The 15135-nt window shown below is 39.8% G+C and overlaps 1 protein-coding gene across 5 annotated transcripts in view; it reads left to right on the top strand.

Annotated features, from left to right (window-relative positions):
- The window catches only part of LOC115570949 (potassium voltage-gated channel subfamily C member 1-like), a 60504-nt gene that overhangs the window by 29684 nt on the left and 15685 nt on the right, over positions 1 to 15135 (top strand). For 2 of the 5 annotated variants that reach the window (XM_030399796.1, XM_030399799.1), the window contains exons 3-4: positions 7000 to 7981; positions 9855 to 10049. In XM_030399796.1, the coding sequence (XP_030255656.1) occupies positions 7000 to 7981; positions 9855 to 10049 (1177 nt within the window). Of the gene's footprint in view, positions 1 to 6999; positions 7982 to 9854; positions 10050 to 11051; positions 11181 to 11987; positions 12009 to 15135 lie in introns of those variants that run through there. The other 3 variants (XM_030399798.1, XM_030399795.1, XM_030399797.1) reach the window with 3 other exon arrangements.

Raw genomic sequence — 15135 nt, 5'->3', positions numbered from 1 at the left:
TATCAGGTGACATACAACAGGTTTTTAAGGAAAGTATTGATTATGTTGATAAGATAGAGGTCTCAGAAACTTAGGTATCAAATATGATACAAATGGTCATATAGGGTTAGGAAAATTACCTTTGAGGGTTGAAAAAGCTATAAGAAACCCATTGAGAAAACAACAGATCTCTGCGGTGGAATACTGTTGTACCTTGGTGCTTTCTGCCCAAGAAATCTACCCCGTGGACGAAGTGAAGAACCAAACATGGAGTTATATGACACTGTCGTATAGAGAGGATGCCACTTGTAGATATTGAGAAATCTGGCCTGACTAAGTGACCATTATTGACCTTTAAATATGAATACGCCCTTCTGTTTTGGGGTCTGAGACAAACAGGGATTGAGAAATACTGATGACATCATATTTAATAAGCACACGCACACACAATCACATAGAGATGCCAGGACTTTCCAAAATGGTGAAAAACAGGAAACCGACACACCAAACAGACACTCATTATTTCAGCAAAAAGAACAGCACACACACATACACACACATACATGCACGAGTAAACACGCACACATGCACACAAACTTTGGAAAGATTACTGGCTACTTGAACAATACATCCAGCATGTGAGGGGATAGAGGCAAATAACAACATTTTAATTTGAATCAAGAACTTCATTTCATTTATTAGTTACAATACCAATGCTAATTCAGCAAAGGCAGGTTAAGCCTTACAGTTAAAACAACTTGTGTAAACCTCAAGTTCACTTCAAGGACAAAACACTTAAAGACGCTCTATTTATCAATTTGTATTAAGTATTAATCACTTTATCAAAACTAGACCGTCCCCATCTCTCTCGCTTGCCTATGTAAGCCTGTTGACGATTGTTTAATGATACTTGACTATTGATTTCTTTCTCAGCTCAGCTAACAGAGAGCAAAAGCTGCTAACGTCAGATTAGAAATGTAGTCTGCTAACGTAAATGAATGACTGCCCTCCAGCGCACCGCAGAAGTTCCACAGAGCCCAGTTTTGATATTTTTGACAGAAAATGATTGTTACCTCCACTTGCACAAACAGGGGAATCTGTTATTGCACCATTTTACACCAATATAAGCATGTGTATGCAGGTTTTTTTAAAAATGTACAGCAAGTAAACCCACTAAAAATAGGCGATCTACTCTAAGTTTGCCTTGTTATTTTTCCCGGGGTGTCATGTTTAATGTCACATGTACAGGTTAACAGCGTGGAGGCGAGCGTAAATGTTACAATGTTTTACCGCAAAATCTAAAATACAAATTCACCTTCACCTGAATGATGTTTGGGTGCTGACTGAGTAGAGATGGATGTCTACCCAGGTGTTATGTTTCCGCCACTTCCAGTTGGAGCTCTAGATGTGAATACTGCAGAGTCATCTGACTCAGGAATGAAAACAGATTGTATCCTTTTCTCCTGAAGACATAAAGCCAGTTTTTCGTGGGTGTTAGGATTTTTCTTTTTGTTCAGCATGAAAGAGGTTTCAGAAAACTTGGAGGCACATTGCATTTGGGCAGTTAAGTTATATACAGCCTTCATATAGTGGATCAATCTATAAGTTTGCTTCCAACTGGTAGGAGAAGAACAACAAGAAAAAGTCCATAAAATCTTTTCGTCAACATTTTAAGTCTGATTTGAACAGGCAACTCAAGTAGTCTAAATGATGTGATGATGAAGTGATGGGTACCGCTACTCGTCACACCTACATAGTCGGACTGTCGAGTCGAATGAAGGGGCAGGAAGATTTTCTTTGAGCTACTGTTGTGGAATCTGCTACATTGTGGCTCTCTAAGTATTAAAAATGACAATTTCAAAATAACTGACTGAGGATTGGTCTAAGATGGAAGGGTCTCTGTTACAGCAGGACCTCAATGCAAACTCCACCTCATCCTGGATCAAACCGTAGACCAGAGGTAACACTAACAAAAAGTTAAAACAATCAAGGAGCCCGTAGTTGAGTGAAAATTTTTGTGGTAGGATTGATGTAGATTACATTACAAAAATGTGACATGACCATTCAGGGATAAATACCTGCAGTATCCAATTTGATACACACATTTTTAACACAGTTTAACTGTAATATAAAGAATGAATCATTTAGTAATTATGCATTTATTCAATACAGAACATATTTACTTGAAAAAATGAGTAACAATATAAATGTTATTCCTACTGTAACTTCTTGAAAATTAGCAAAGATTTTCCTGCCAAAAGTGTGAAAATGATTTAATGACAGCGGCCATTTTGAAAAAGCCAAAAAAAGTCCTTCCACTGCCTGCAGTGGAATGATTATCCACTAGTGGGCAGAAAACATGTATCAGGTGACATACAACAGGTTTTTAAGGAAAGTATTGATTATGTTGATAAGATAGAGGTCTCAGAAACTTAGGTATCAAATATGATACAAATGGTCATATAGGGTTAGGAAAATTACCTTTGAGGGTTGAAAAAGCTATAAGAAACCCATTGAGAAAACAACAGATCTCTGCGGTGGAATACTGTTGTACCTTGGTGCTTTCTGCCCAAGAAATCTACCCCGTGGACGAAGTGAAGAACCAAACATGGAGTTATATGACACTGTCGTATAGAGAGGATGCCACTTGTAGATATTGAGAAATCTGGCCTGACTAAGTGACCATTATTGACCTTTAAATATGAATACGCCCTTCTGTTTTGGGGTCTGAGACAAACAGGGATTGAGAAATACTGATGACATCATATTTGATAAGCACACGCACACCCAATCGCATAGAGATGCCAGGACTTTCCAAAATGGTGAAAAACAGGAAACCGACACACCAAACAGACACTCATTATTGCAGCAAAAAGAACAGCACACACATACATGCACGAGTAAACACGCACACATGCACACAAAGCCTGACCCATCAAAACATTGTCAGAAAATTCCAATTTTTTGGAACTGAGATGTTTATAAAACCTTTTAACAAAATCCGTTCAAAAAATGTTTCTATATCATTTTGTTTATGAGATATTTTTTGTATCACATTTGATACATTGGGCATTTTTGGCAACTTTTTGCTCACAACAATGTTGATTTTATATACAAATCAAATTGTGCAAATAACATTTTGAAAATATAGAACATCTTAGGCAGTTTCTCTCATTGTTTTTTTTATACATAAAACTTTTCACAGCCTTTTTTTTCACTTTGTGGTCGGCACAAAAACAGTTTCGATCCTTGTTCAGGCAAAGATGCACCTTACACCTTCACAGTAGACATGTGAGAGGTGATTGCTGGTGCAGTGCTTGCAAAATAGTGTGTGGTTGTATTGTGGTAGGATTGATGTAGATTACATTACAAAAATGTGACATGACCATTCAGGGATAAATACCTGCAGTATCCAATTTGATACACACATTTTAACACAGTTTAACTGTAATATAAAGAATGAATCATTAAGTAATTATGCATTTATTCAATACAGAACATATTTACTTGAAAAAATGAGTAACAATATAAATGTTATTCCTACTGTAACTTCTTGAAAATTAGCAAAGATTTTCCTGCCAAAAGTGTGAAAATGATTTAATGACAGCGGCCATTTTGAAAAAGCCAAAAAAATTCCTTCCACTGCCTGCAGTGGAATGATTATCCACTAGTGGGCAGAAAACATGTATCAGGTGACATACAACAGGTTTTTAAGGAAAGTATTGATTATGTTGATAAGATAGAGGTCTCAGAAACTTAGGTATCAAATATGATACAAATGGTCATATAGGGTTAGGAAAATTACCTTTGAGGGTTGAAAAAGCTATAAGAAACCCATTGAGAAAACAACAGATCTCTGCGGTGGAATACTGTTGTACCTTGGTGCTTTCTGCCCAAGAAATCTACCCCGTGGACGAAGTGAAGAACCAAACATGGAGTTATATGACACTGTCGTATAGAGAGGATGCCACTTGTAGATATTGAGAAATCTGGCCTGACTAAGTGACCATTATTGACCTTTAAATATGAATACGCCCTTCTGTTTTGGGGTCTGAGACAAACAGGGATTGAGAAATACTGATGACATCATATTTAATAAGCACACGCACACACAATCACATAGAGATGCCAGGACTTTCCAAAATGGTGAAAAACAGGAAACCGACACACCAAACAGACACTCATTATTTCAGCAAAAAGAACAGCACACACACATACACACACATACATGCACGAGTAAACACGGCACACATGCACACAAACTTTGGAAAGATTACTGGCTACTTGAACAATACATCCAGCATGTGAGGGGATAGAGGCAAATAACAACATTTTAATTTGAATCAAGAACTTCATTTCATTTATTAGTTACAATACCAATGCTAATTCAGCAAAGGCAGGTTAAGCCTTACAGTTAAAACAACTTGTGTAAACCTCAAGTTCACTTCAAGGACAAAACACTTAAAGACGCTCTATTTATCAATTTGTATTAAGTATTAATCACTTTATCAAAACTAGACCGTCCCCATCTCTCTCGCTTGCCTATGTAAGCCTGTTGACGATTGTTTAATGATACTTGACTATTGATTTCTTTCTCAGCTCAGCTAACAGAGAGCAAAAGCTGCTAACGTCAGATTAGAAATGTAGTCTGCTAACGTAAATGAATGACTGCCCTCCAGCGCACCGCAGAAGTTCCACAGAGCCCAGTTTTGATATTTTTGACAGAAAATGATTGTTACCTCCACTTGCACAAACAGGGGAATCTGTTATTGCACCATTTTACACCAATATAAGCATGTGTATGCAGGTTTTTTAAAAAATGTACAGCAAGTAAACCCACTAAAAATAGGCGATCTACTCTAAGTTTGCCTTGTTATTTTTCCCGGGGTGTCATGTTTAATGTCACATGTACAGGTTAACAGCGTGGAGGCGAGCGTAAATGTTACAATGTTTTACCGCAAAATCTAAAATACAAATTCACCTTCAACTGAATGATGTTTGGGTGCTGACTGAGTAGAGATGGATGTCTACCCAGGTGTTATGTTTCCGCCACTTCCAGTTGGAGCTCTAGATGTGAATACTGCAGAGTCATCTGACTCAGGAATGAAAACAGATTGTACCCTTTTCTCCTGAAGACATAAAGCCAGTTTTTCGTGGGTGTTAGGATTTTTCTTTTTGTTCAGCATGAAAGAGGTTTCAGAAAACTTGGAGGCACATTGCATTTGGGCAGTTAAGTTATATACAGCCTTCATATAGTGGATCAATCTATAAGTTTGCTTCCAACTGGTAGGAGAAGAACAACAAGAAAAAGTCCATAAAATCTTTTCGCCAACATTTTAAGTCTGATTTGAACAGGCAACTCAAGTAGTCTAAATGATGTGATGATGAAGTGATGGGTACCGCTACTCGTCACACCTACATAGTCGGACTGTCGAGTCGAATGAAGGGGCAGGAAGATTTTCTTTGAGCTACTGTTGTGGAATCTGCTACATTGTGGCTCTCTAAGTATTAAAAATGACAATTTCAAAATAACTGAAAAAATCTGGCCTAAGTGACCGGTATTGAACTTTAAATATGAATGCGCTATTCTGTTTTGGGGTCTGAGACAAACAAGGATTGAGAAATACTGATGACATCATACTTAATAAGCACACGCACACATAATCACATAGAGATGCCAGGATTTTCCAAAATGGTGAAAAACAGAAAACAGACACTCATGATTTCAGCGAAAAGAACAGCATACACACATACATGCACGAGTTAACACGCACACACGCACACAAACTTTGGAACGATTAATGGCCACTTGAACAGCAGTCTAAATGATGTGATGATGAAGTGATGGGTAACGCTACTCGTCGCACCTACATAGTCGGACTGTCAAGTGGAATGAAGGGGCAGGAGGATATCTCTGAGCTACTGTTGTGGAATCTGCTACATTGTGGCTCTCTAGATATTAAAAATGACAATTTCAAAATAACTGATAGAGGTGTTTGGTTGCAGGGTCTGACATCATTCCCCACGGCTGTAAACAAATGTTTGTTGGAAGACTGCAGTTCACTTTAACAGTTGCACTAAACTAATGTTTGCAGCATGCAGCACAGAGCATGCAGTGAGCTGTGGGATTGAAGGGTGGGATTACTCACTTGTTTACTGAGCCGTAGCCCACAGATTATTAGTTAATTATTGATCAGCGTTTCTTTCTTTTTATGTAACAAAATTAAGTTAGAATTTTAATTTTCAGCCAGTTTTCTTTTTCAACCATGACTTTTCTCTGTTTTGGATTCATAATTGTCAGACTATTTTCCTAGTAAGAGCCTTAATCTCCAGTTTACCAATCAAAACCCTAAAAGTGTGTGACCAGTTTTTCATTGTTTTAAATGGGTATGTTGTAAATTCAATCTTAGCATATTAACAAAGTAAAACAAAACCTATTGTTTTGAACAAAATGATAGAGTTTGACAATATAAGATGAGTACTATTAATAATTTAATCAATTTATAATCTCTGTAAGTCATCATTTCCTGAGGGCGTCTGATATGACATGATACTGACAGCACATCTATTTTTATGGCTTCATTGTTCATCACAATCATTTATGACTGTCACATACGATTTGATCAGGCCTAATGAGTCTGATTATCTTTGGACTTTGGTCACAACGGGTCAAATTGTGCCAAGGTTTTTTCCGGGCTGATCTGTTATGATTTTTCTTTTTTAATTTAAACTTGTACACATTACATTTGCGTGTCCATTTCAGAATTCTTCCATAATTTTGCTTGTGACGATGTCAATATGTGACCAATGCAGAATGACATGCAGTGAGTTGAAGTCTTAATACATTATTAATTAGCACTTCTTTGTGTCTTACATACATAAGTTGTTTTTTGACTCGAGTTTACAAACTTCACCAATGCTCTTTTTTATCTTCTCTTTGCCCTGCTGAATTTTATTGATCTGCAACTGACTCTTTCTCCTTCCCTCGCTTTCTTTTTCTGGTCTCTTCCTTTCCTCCAGTATGTGGCATTTGGCTCCCTATTCTTCATCCTCATCTCCATCTCCACTTTCTGCATGGAGACGCATGAGGCCTTCAACACCATTATCAACAAGACAGAGAGCGTCACGGTGGGCAACATGACCCATGAGGAGATCGTATACGAGGTGGTGACCGACAGCTGGTTGACGTACGTGGAGGGCGTGTGTGTCATCTGGTTCACCATCGAGGTCCTGCTGCGAGTCACCTTCTGCCCAGACAAGTTGGAGTTCTTCAAAAGCACCCTCAACATCATCGACTTTGTCGCCATCCTGCCCTTCTATCTGGAGGTGGGCCTGAGTGGTCTCTCCTCCAAAGCTGCCAAGGATGTCCTGGGGTTCCTCCGTGTGGTCCGATTCGTCCGTATCCTCCGAATCTTCAAGCTGACCCGCCACTTTGTGGGTCTCCGTGTCCTCGGCCACACCCTGCGTGCCAGCACCAATGAATTCCTCCTGCTTATCATCTTCTTGGCCCTTGGTGTCCTCATCTTTGCCACTATGATCTACTATGCTGAACGTATCGGCGCCGACCCAGATGACCCAACTGCCAGCGCCCACACCAACTTCAAGAACATTCCCATTGGATTTTGGTGGGCTGTTGTGACCATGACCACGCTGGGCTATGGAGATATGTATCCAGAGACGTGGTCAGGGATGCTGGTAGGCGCACTGTGTGCCTTGGCTGGTGTGCTGACCATTGCTATGCCTGTACCTGTAATTGTCAACAACTTCGGCATGTACTACTCTCTGGCCATGGCCAAGCAAAAGCTGCCCAAAAAGAAGAACAAGCATATCCCACGAGCGCCTCAACCAGGGTCCCCCAACTACTGCAAGCCGGATGCCCTGGCAATGGCGACCGCGTCACCGCAGAGGCTGTTGGGAAATGTCCTGGGTGGAGTGATGGGGTCTGGAGGCATAGGGGGTGACTGTCCTCTCGCCCAAGAAGAGATTATAGAGATTAACAGAGGTGAGAGATTTTTTTTTTTTTTTTTAAACCAAAAAACACATAAAAGAGTGTCAAATGTGTCTGTTGAGCGGAGAGTGATGTTCAAGTTGTATTGTATAGCTTGCACAGTCATCATTTCAGAGGTCTGGCGGAGGATTAGAGTGCCATAGAGTGTCAAGAGAAAGAAGCGGGAGCACTATCAAGAAGCGGTGCATAGTTGATTCTGGATCCACCCCGGAGAAATCACTGGCCCATCAGAACTCATGTGTAATTTATGATCAACTGGTAGGTTCCACGGTTGCCTTAAGGCACCCATCTGTCAGTTCAAAACAAACAGCATGGAGGGAAAACGAACTCAATTATCTATTAAAACTGCTTAATGCATCTCAATTTGGGCTGACTCCACATTTTTTTTCTCTCTGGCATTAGCAGTAAAATCAGGAGAGGTCATTTGGCTCCTTGTTTGCTCTTTACATGCTGCAACATCAGGGCGTCAGTCACATGCAACAATAATGCACCTTTAATGCATTACTTTACTGCTTTAGTCATCAGTGAGACAGAAAATATTGGTTTCATCAGTGCTCTCACTACATCCCGTCTGCTTGGCTTCCTTCCAGTCTGAAAGGGTTTCTTGTAGGTTGTGTCAGTAGATCTTTCGGCAGGAAGTCGTATTAGTCAAAATTTTGACAACTGGCTCCATGTCTGCATTGCAGTATCACCATCGCCACATGCTCCGACACAACACAGAACAGCACACTCGCCTGGTAACATATTTTAACATACGGCCTCAGTGAATGTGTGGGCGAAACACAACAGCAGTGATTCCAAATCATCAATGAACATTAGTTTCCACTCAACATGCTTGACAGCTTTCCAAGGCAGTCCTCTGACTTCACAGTTTACCAACGCTCAGGCCCACTGTGTATATAATAGGCACGGGGCGTTAATTAAATTTCATGTCACAATTATCTCGGCCAAAATACTACTGTGATTCACAATTATTTTTCCGATTGGCATCAAAATATGTTGAAAACTTTTAATGGCACAAGACTGGATTTGACTTGACCTAACATATTCTGCATAAACAAACATTTTACTTTTTACAGATAGACACAAAATACTGATGTTTTTAACGTCACTCATCAGTCACTTTCATTACAATGAACTTTTCTTATTCTGATCTCCAATAGTATCTTATATCCTCCCATCCCTAGTATATAAATGTAATGCTCACTTTCTTGATTGATTACTTGGTCTTTAAAATTAAAAGATAATGTCAAGTAAAAAAAAAAACGAAAAATTAATTACCATGTTTTATCTATTGCTAATTACTATGTCACTGCTTGTCTTTTTAAGCAAAACTGTCTAACATTTGCTGATTATAACTTACACTTTGGACTCTGGAAAGTGTAGTGAGCATTTGATGATAGAAACTAATAATCAGAAAAAATATAATGCAGATTTATCGATAATGCAAATGTTTTTTTTTAATTTTATGGTGCTCTGTTAGATTATTTTGCAGTATCATAATCCTAAGTGGTAGTGATCACACACACCAATCGCTTTATTCCCACTAACACCTTTCACCTCTGCATTGATTGATTTATTAAAAAAATGATTCTGTAACAAAGACCGTTCTCAAGTCAGGTCTTTGTGACTGAGTTCAGAAGTGTGTGTGGGAAGTTTCTCCTTTCAGTGTAACAGCATCATATTTGCTATGTGTTTTCAAACTTTGTTGACTGTTTAAAGAACTCAAAATGCCAGTCTGCAAAATTGCTTTATTTCCTCAAACTTGATCAACAAAAAAAGGTTCTGATGCGTTTTTGAAAAAAAGATCACAATAATCCTCCTGTGCGTGGTTCCCCCTTTGCTTTGCCTCCACCTTCCCCTCCAGATTCCAAGCAGAACGGTGATGCAGCCTCGGCCGCCCTGGCTAACGAGGACTGCCCCACCATCGACCAGGTGCTGAGTCCAGACGAGAGGAGCCCTATTGGGCGGGGGCCTACCCGGGAACGCTACCAGCAGGACCGTGCCTGCTTCCTGCTCAACACCAGGGAATTCCGTGCCACAGATGGGAATGTGCGGAAAGGTACGTTTCACACCAGGAGACGGATACATAAACATGCACCTCTTATGTAAACCGATCCACACAGCAAGATGCCAGGCCTAACATACTGTGGACATGTATATTATGTACATCCAGTGTGCAGCCGATGCAGATAAGTACACATAGGTACTGTATGTACATAAGATCCGATCTGAACATTAAGGAAAGGTTGGTTGGATTAATCAAACTGACTCATGAAACTGACTGACTGACTGCAGATCGAAGGCTCCGATCACAGCTAGCAGTAAGACACACACACACATATACAGTCATACAGCTGCAACACGCACACACACGTAGCTCTTCTGCTCTGCTCTGTTTGTTTCCACTTCTTCACACTCATGTTCTCTGTGTTTCCATCACCGCTTGGTATCGTGTTTTCCTTTCGTCTGTCAGACAAGGTTTTCTGTCCCTCTACTTCTCTCCTGTTCCTTTTTCTTGCTCTTCCTCTCCATCTCCCATCTTTCCACGGTGTCTGTGAATTTTGTTCTGTCTCCCACGATGTCACATTCATTCATGCTCATTAACGATCTCTGTCTTTCTCTGTCTTCTGGACTCAGACAGTTGACCATGCATTAATTTATTTCTCGTCACTTCTGTTTCTCCCTCTCTGTTTCTCTCTCTCTCTCTTGCCTTGCGTCCTCCTTTTAATTTTGCTCCCTTCCTCCCTCCTCCCCCTCCCTGACTCTCCCCCCCTAACCTTGCCTCACATTTACCCTCCTAACCTCCTTCCTCCTCTTCCCCATCTTTAACCCCATGCCCTCATTTCCCTACTTTCTTTTCCTTTGTGCTACACCATAACCCTCCCTCCCCTTTATTTATTTATTTTTTCCCCGTGTGCATTATCTTCGTGCTCATGAAAACCTGACACCTTGATTCATTTACTACTGCAATCCAACCACCACCACTGCCGCCAACCTGCACCAAAACACTCCCTCACACTCCCTCCAAACTTTCAACACCCCCCTGTTGACAACAAACTAGAGGCAGCAGCCCTGGCACCCAGCCCAGACTCCCCTCTGACTGAGGATTGGTATAAGATGGAAGGGTCTCTGTTACAGCAGGACCTCAATGCAAACTCCACCTCATCCTGGATCAAACCGTAGACCAGAGGTAACACTAACAAAAAGTTAAAACAATCAAGGAGCCCGTAGTTGAGTGAAAATTTACAGAAATTTTGATCTGGCTCTCCATGACGTAGCATGTTTTGCAGGTGCACAAATCACGACATGACTACACCAGTACAGCAGCCACTTTAACACAGCTGCACACACACTGTGCATGACTCCAAACCACAGATACACAACCATTTCCACAGTGTTTTGTCTACATGTTCTGTGGAGTTGTAAGTTTCACCGGTGAGGAGTCTTCTCTGTGCCTGAAAGATGGGAAAGTGTGCTCTCACTTCCACTAAATGTTACAGATTAAAGAGATTGAGGTAAACGGTTGAGCTAAGGTTAGGTCGCACTTAAATCTGAATGTTAACGTTTGGGTGGCAAATGACATTTAAGGGCTCAGCATCTGTATTTTATACCAATCAAACCTAACCTCAGCCCAATATCTTACTTGAATATCAATTTTGTGAACTCTGTGTGAAAAAAAAAATAAATCTTTGGAAAGAAAATGGGATGGCACTGTGATATACACCCATAACACATATGTGTGTGTGTGTGTGTGTGTGTGTGTGTGCTTGCCTGCGTGAGAGCTTAAATCTTGCAAACACGAGTGCAAGTGCGCGTCCGTGTTGGCGCGCACATGTGCAAACACATCCAGCAGCTCGAGTGAAAAAAAAAAAAAAAACCCAGTTGTCGTGTCCTGTGTCAATAACTAATAAAACATACACTGCAGAAGATTGAACGGGAACAGTGGGTCACGTTGTTGTCTGATGTGCCTCTGTGTTGTTGTTGTCTCTCTCTTCAGGTTGTGTCATATCACGCGTGTGTATGTGGGCTTTTTCATTCTTACGTGTTTTACACTGTGTCTCTGTCCTCTCAATGCCGTCTGAGTGTTGTGTTCGTGCTGTCGTGTGCGGCTTAATTTAGTTTTTCCCTTCTACTGTGTTTATTTGTGTTACTCCCTACCCCACGGGCCTCCACCTTGGCAAACAAAAGCACACACTGCAATATAGAAAAGGTTTTACCTTGAGAAATACCCTCTTTTTTTAACAGTTGTATACATTTATTCCATATGTACATGTACTCATGCGCAGGTTAAACTCACAAACTCCTCAGGCATTGACTGAACCTTTACTGGCACTTTCAGGCTCAAATATGTGCGTAGTTACATGTACATATCCTGTAGTTCATGTAAAATCAATTGGCCAGCTTTGATGGCCTCAAACTCTTGGGCGACTGTGTGCAGTGCTGTGCGACAATCATCTTTCCAAGGCCCAAGGTCACTGGGGTCAGTGGAGCCATCCGGGTCAAGGGATAGTACATCTTGAAACATGCCACGCTGAAAACAAGCAAACAATTTGCAAGTTTTATTGTGCAATGTAAACAAGGCCGGTTATCACGATACCGCCCCACAAAATACTGTGTTGTGAGCGTGTAATGCATCTGAAATACTACTCCCTAGACCATGAATCTGTGCTTTCAGTGCCTAGTGTAGTCCAAAGTTCAGGACCTTTTGTATTTGTACTGTGGAGACCTGGATAGAAATCAAAAGGATTATAATTTGCACTCGGTGACTGAAACACTTACTGACCAAACAGACAGACAAATACTCTGACACATTTGATTGAAAAGTGGCTACATGCTGTCTAAGGTAAGCGAGCCTTGAGCTGTCCATGCCCTTCACTTACAGGTCCCTGACATTGCTTCAGTTTCGATGGTTCTTATGTATAAACTGCAATTTAGGTGCTATAAAAATCCCTCTTTAAAGCAAATCAGGAGCCTATTGAAGAAATAAGTGCTGAAGTCATTAGGACGATGCTTCAGGGTTTGGCCTTCTTACAGGAACGTTGTATGCATTGATTTATATATTTAGGTTGGACATTTATAATGGTCCTTATCAGTGATAATAAGCTTATATCTTATAGTTAGTATGCATTTATGTGTTGAGCCTTGTGCACAGGAAAAAGAAACTGTATTTGGTGCTAACAGTAAATCCAAGAGAGATTTGATCTGTATCTAACTTTGACAAATCGAGCTAAATCAAATTACTTCTTAGCTGTCTTACTTTTCTTTTCACTGGTTAGCTAGCTTGCCATAATGGGCAATAAAATATGGGTGTTAATCTTAGATGACTCGGAGGCTTATATACCCATTAATATATGGTCGGGGAAAGTTAAAGTTAACGGGTTGTCATCAGTGTTTGTCAGGCTCTTCCGACAGGCTAACACGGATGCTAACTTCTCATACAAGATTGGTTTATGGAGCCTTTCAATTATATTATTTCAGTGTTTATGTTGTTCCCCATCTTTATTGTCAATATCAAACTTACCTGACAACCGTGATGCGGCCATTTTAGCAGTTGTTTTGAATTTAGAACTGGGTCTATGCCATCCTAACCCAGGATAATTAAATTCCTATCCTAAGATATTTTTAGTTTTTTAGTTTTTTGTTGATAAATCCAGGCAGGATTACCAAAAATCCTACACATAAAACAGGATTTTAGACTAAGGAAGTTTCTGTAATAAGGCCCCTGATTCTGAAGCGTTTTATAGCCCTGTGAAAGACATATGACCTGTCCAGGGTGTAGCCCTCATCCAGTGTATATGTAAATAAATAGATGGATACCAAACACCTTCAAAAGATCATGATTAAGGGGAAGACAAACCGTACATGAAAATGAGAAAATTATAACGCTGATGTCCCTGTTCTCCGTCTTGTTTTTAAAGAGGGATTCTCATGCTGTCTAAAACTCATTCTTGTGTGCTTCAGTTGTGATTTATTTCATAGATATATGCATAAGATGTCTTTGCCAACTTATTTTTTTATTAGCTTTTCAGTTTTCTTTTCTTTGATTGTTGGCCATTTAACTTCCTGCGATTCCTGCAATCTGCATGTCTCACCAAGGTCAAGCGGTCAATCACCTCTTTGATTGCCCACTCCCAATCACTCCTCGAGACCTTCGAGGGTCTCACTTAGTCTCACTCTCTCTCCGTCTCTCTTTCTGTTCTCACTGTACATGTAGTTGTTGTTTCTTTCTTTAATTTCTTGGGTTTTTTGTGCTTATTTATTTCCTATGTTTGTAACATGGGGTGTTCATCTTTAGTATTTTTGTGGAGTATATATGTCGTGATTTTGTTCATTTGTGTTCATGTGTTGTAATGTGTATGCTTTACCTTTTCAATGTGAATAGGATTAAGTTATATTTGCTTTGAATTCACATATGTTGCTGTTGTCTGTGTGATTATGTTTTAGTTTTTTTTAGTGTCTTTGAGTTTTGTACAACTGTGTTTTGTAGTCTGATGATTTGACTTCCCCTATGCTCTTCCTGTGTTTTCCCTTTGAGTTGTACCATCACCTACAATCTGTCTTCTGTTAATTGGAATGATTTTTTAGAAATTGGGTACAAAACAGTGAAATTCGATAAGATGAAAAATGGCACAAATCTCACTGGTTCAGAACATTCTCAAGGACTTACTTGGACAAAAAGCTAATGAATTATTAGCAAAACTGACAAGACCCATAATGTGAGTATTTTTTATTGTATTTGTGAGCCAGAAATGGGGAATATATTGTTTGTTGAACCATTTTAACTATTTGGAAACGAAAAGAAACTCATTATTGCAATATAACAAATGTTTGAGGTGTAAACAATAGACATACATCTACTTATGAACGAGACGTTTTATTAAGAAGGGAGTATTCACTCCTCATCCACATTTCATCCCACCCTTATTTATATCTATACACATCATAATTATCAGATCAATTAGGCTAGAGTTTTAAAAAAAATTATATTCATGTCCCCTGCCTGTTCTCGAGCTAATGTATTTTTTCAGCCAATTTCTCAGTAGAACAGGCTAGAATCATATAAAAGATACTAATTCTAAAAGACTCCTTCAAGTCTTTGTGAAACTGTGTTAATGTGGCAACACTTAACAGTTTCCTCATGTTTG

This window comes from Sparus aurata, chromosome 20, assembly GCF_900880675.1.
Source record: "Sparus aurata chromosome 20, fSpaAur1.1, whole genome shotgun sequence".
Taxonomy (NCBI): domain Eukaryota; kingdom Metazoa; phylum Chordata; class Actinopteri; order Spariformes; family Sparidae; genus Sparus; species Sparus aurata.
The sequence above is the reverse complement of the archived record's forward strand: the minus strand, read 5'-3'. Positions and strand labels throughout refer to the sequence as shown.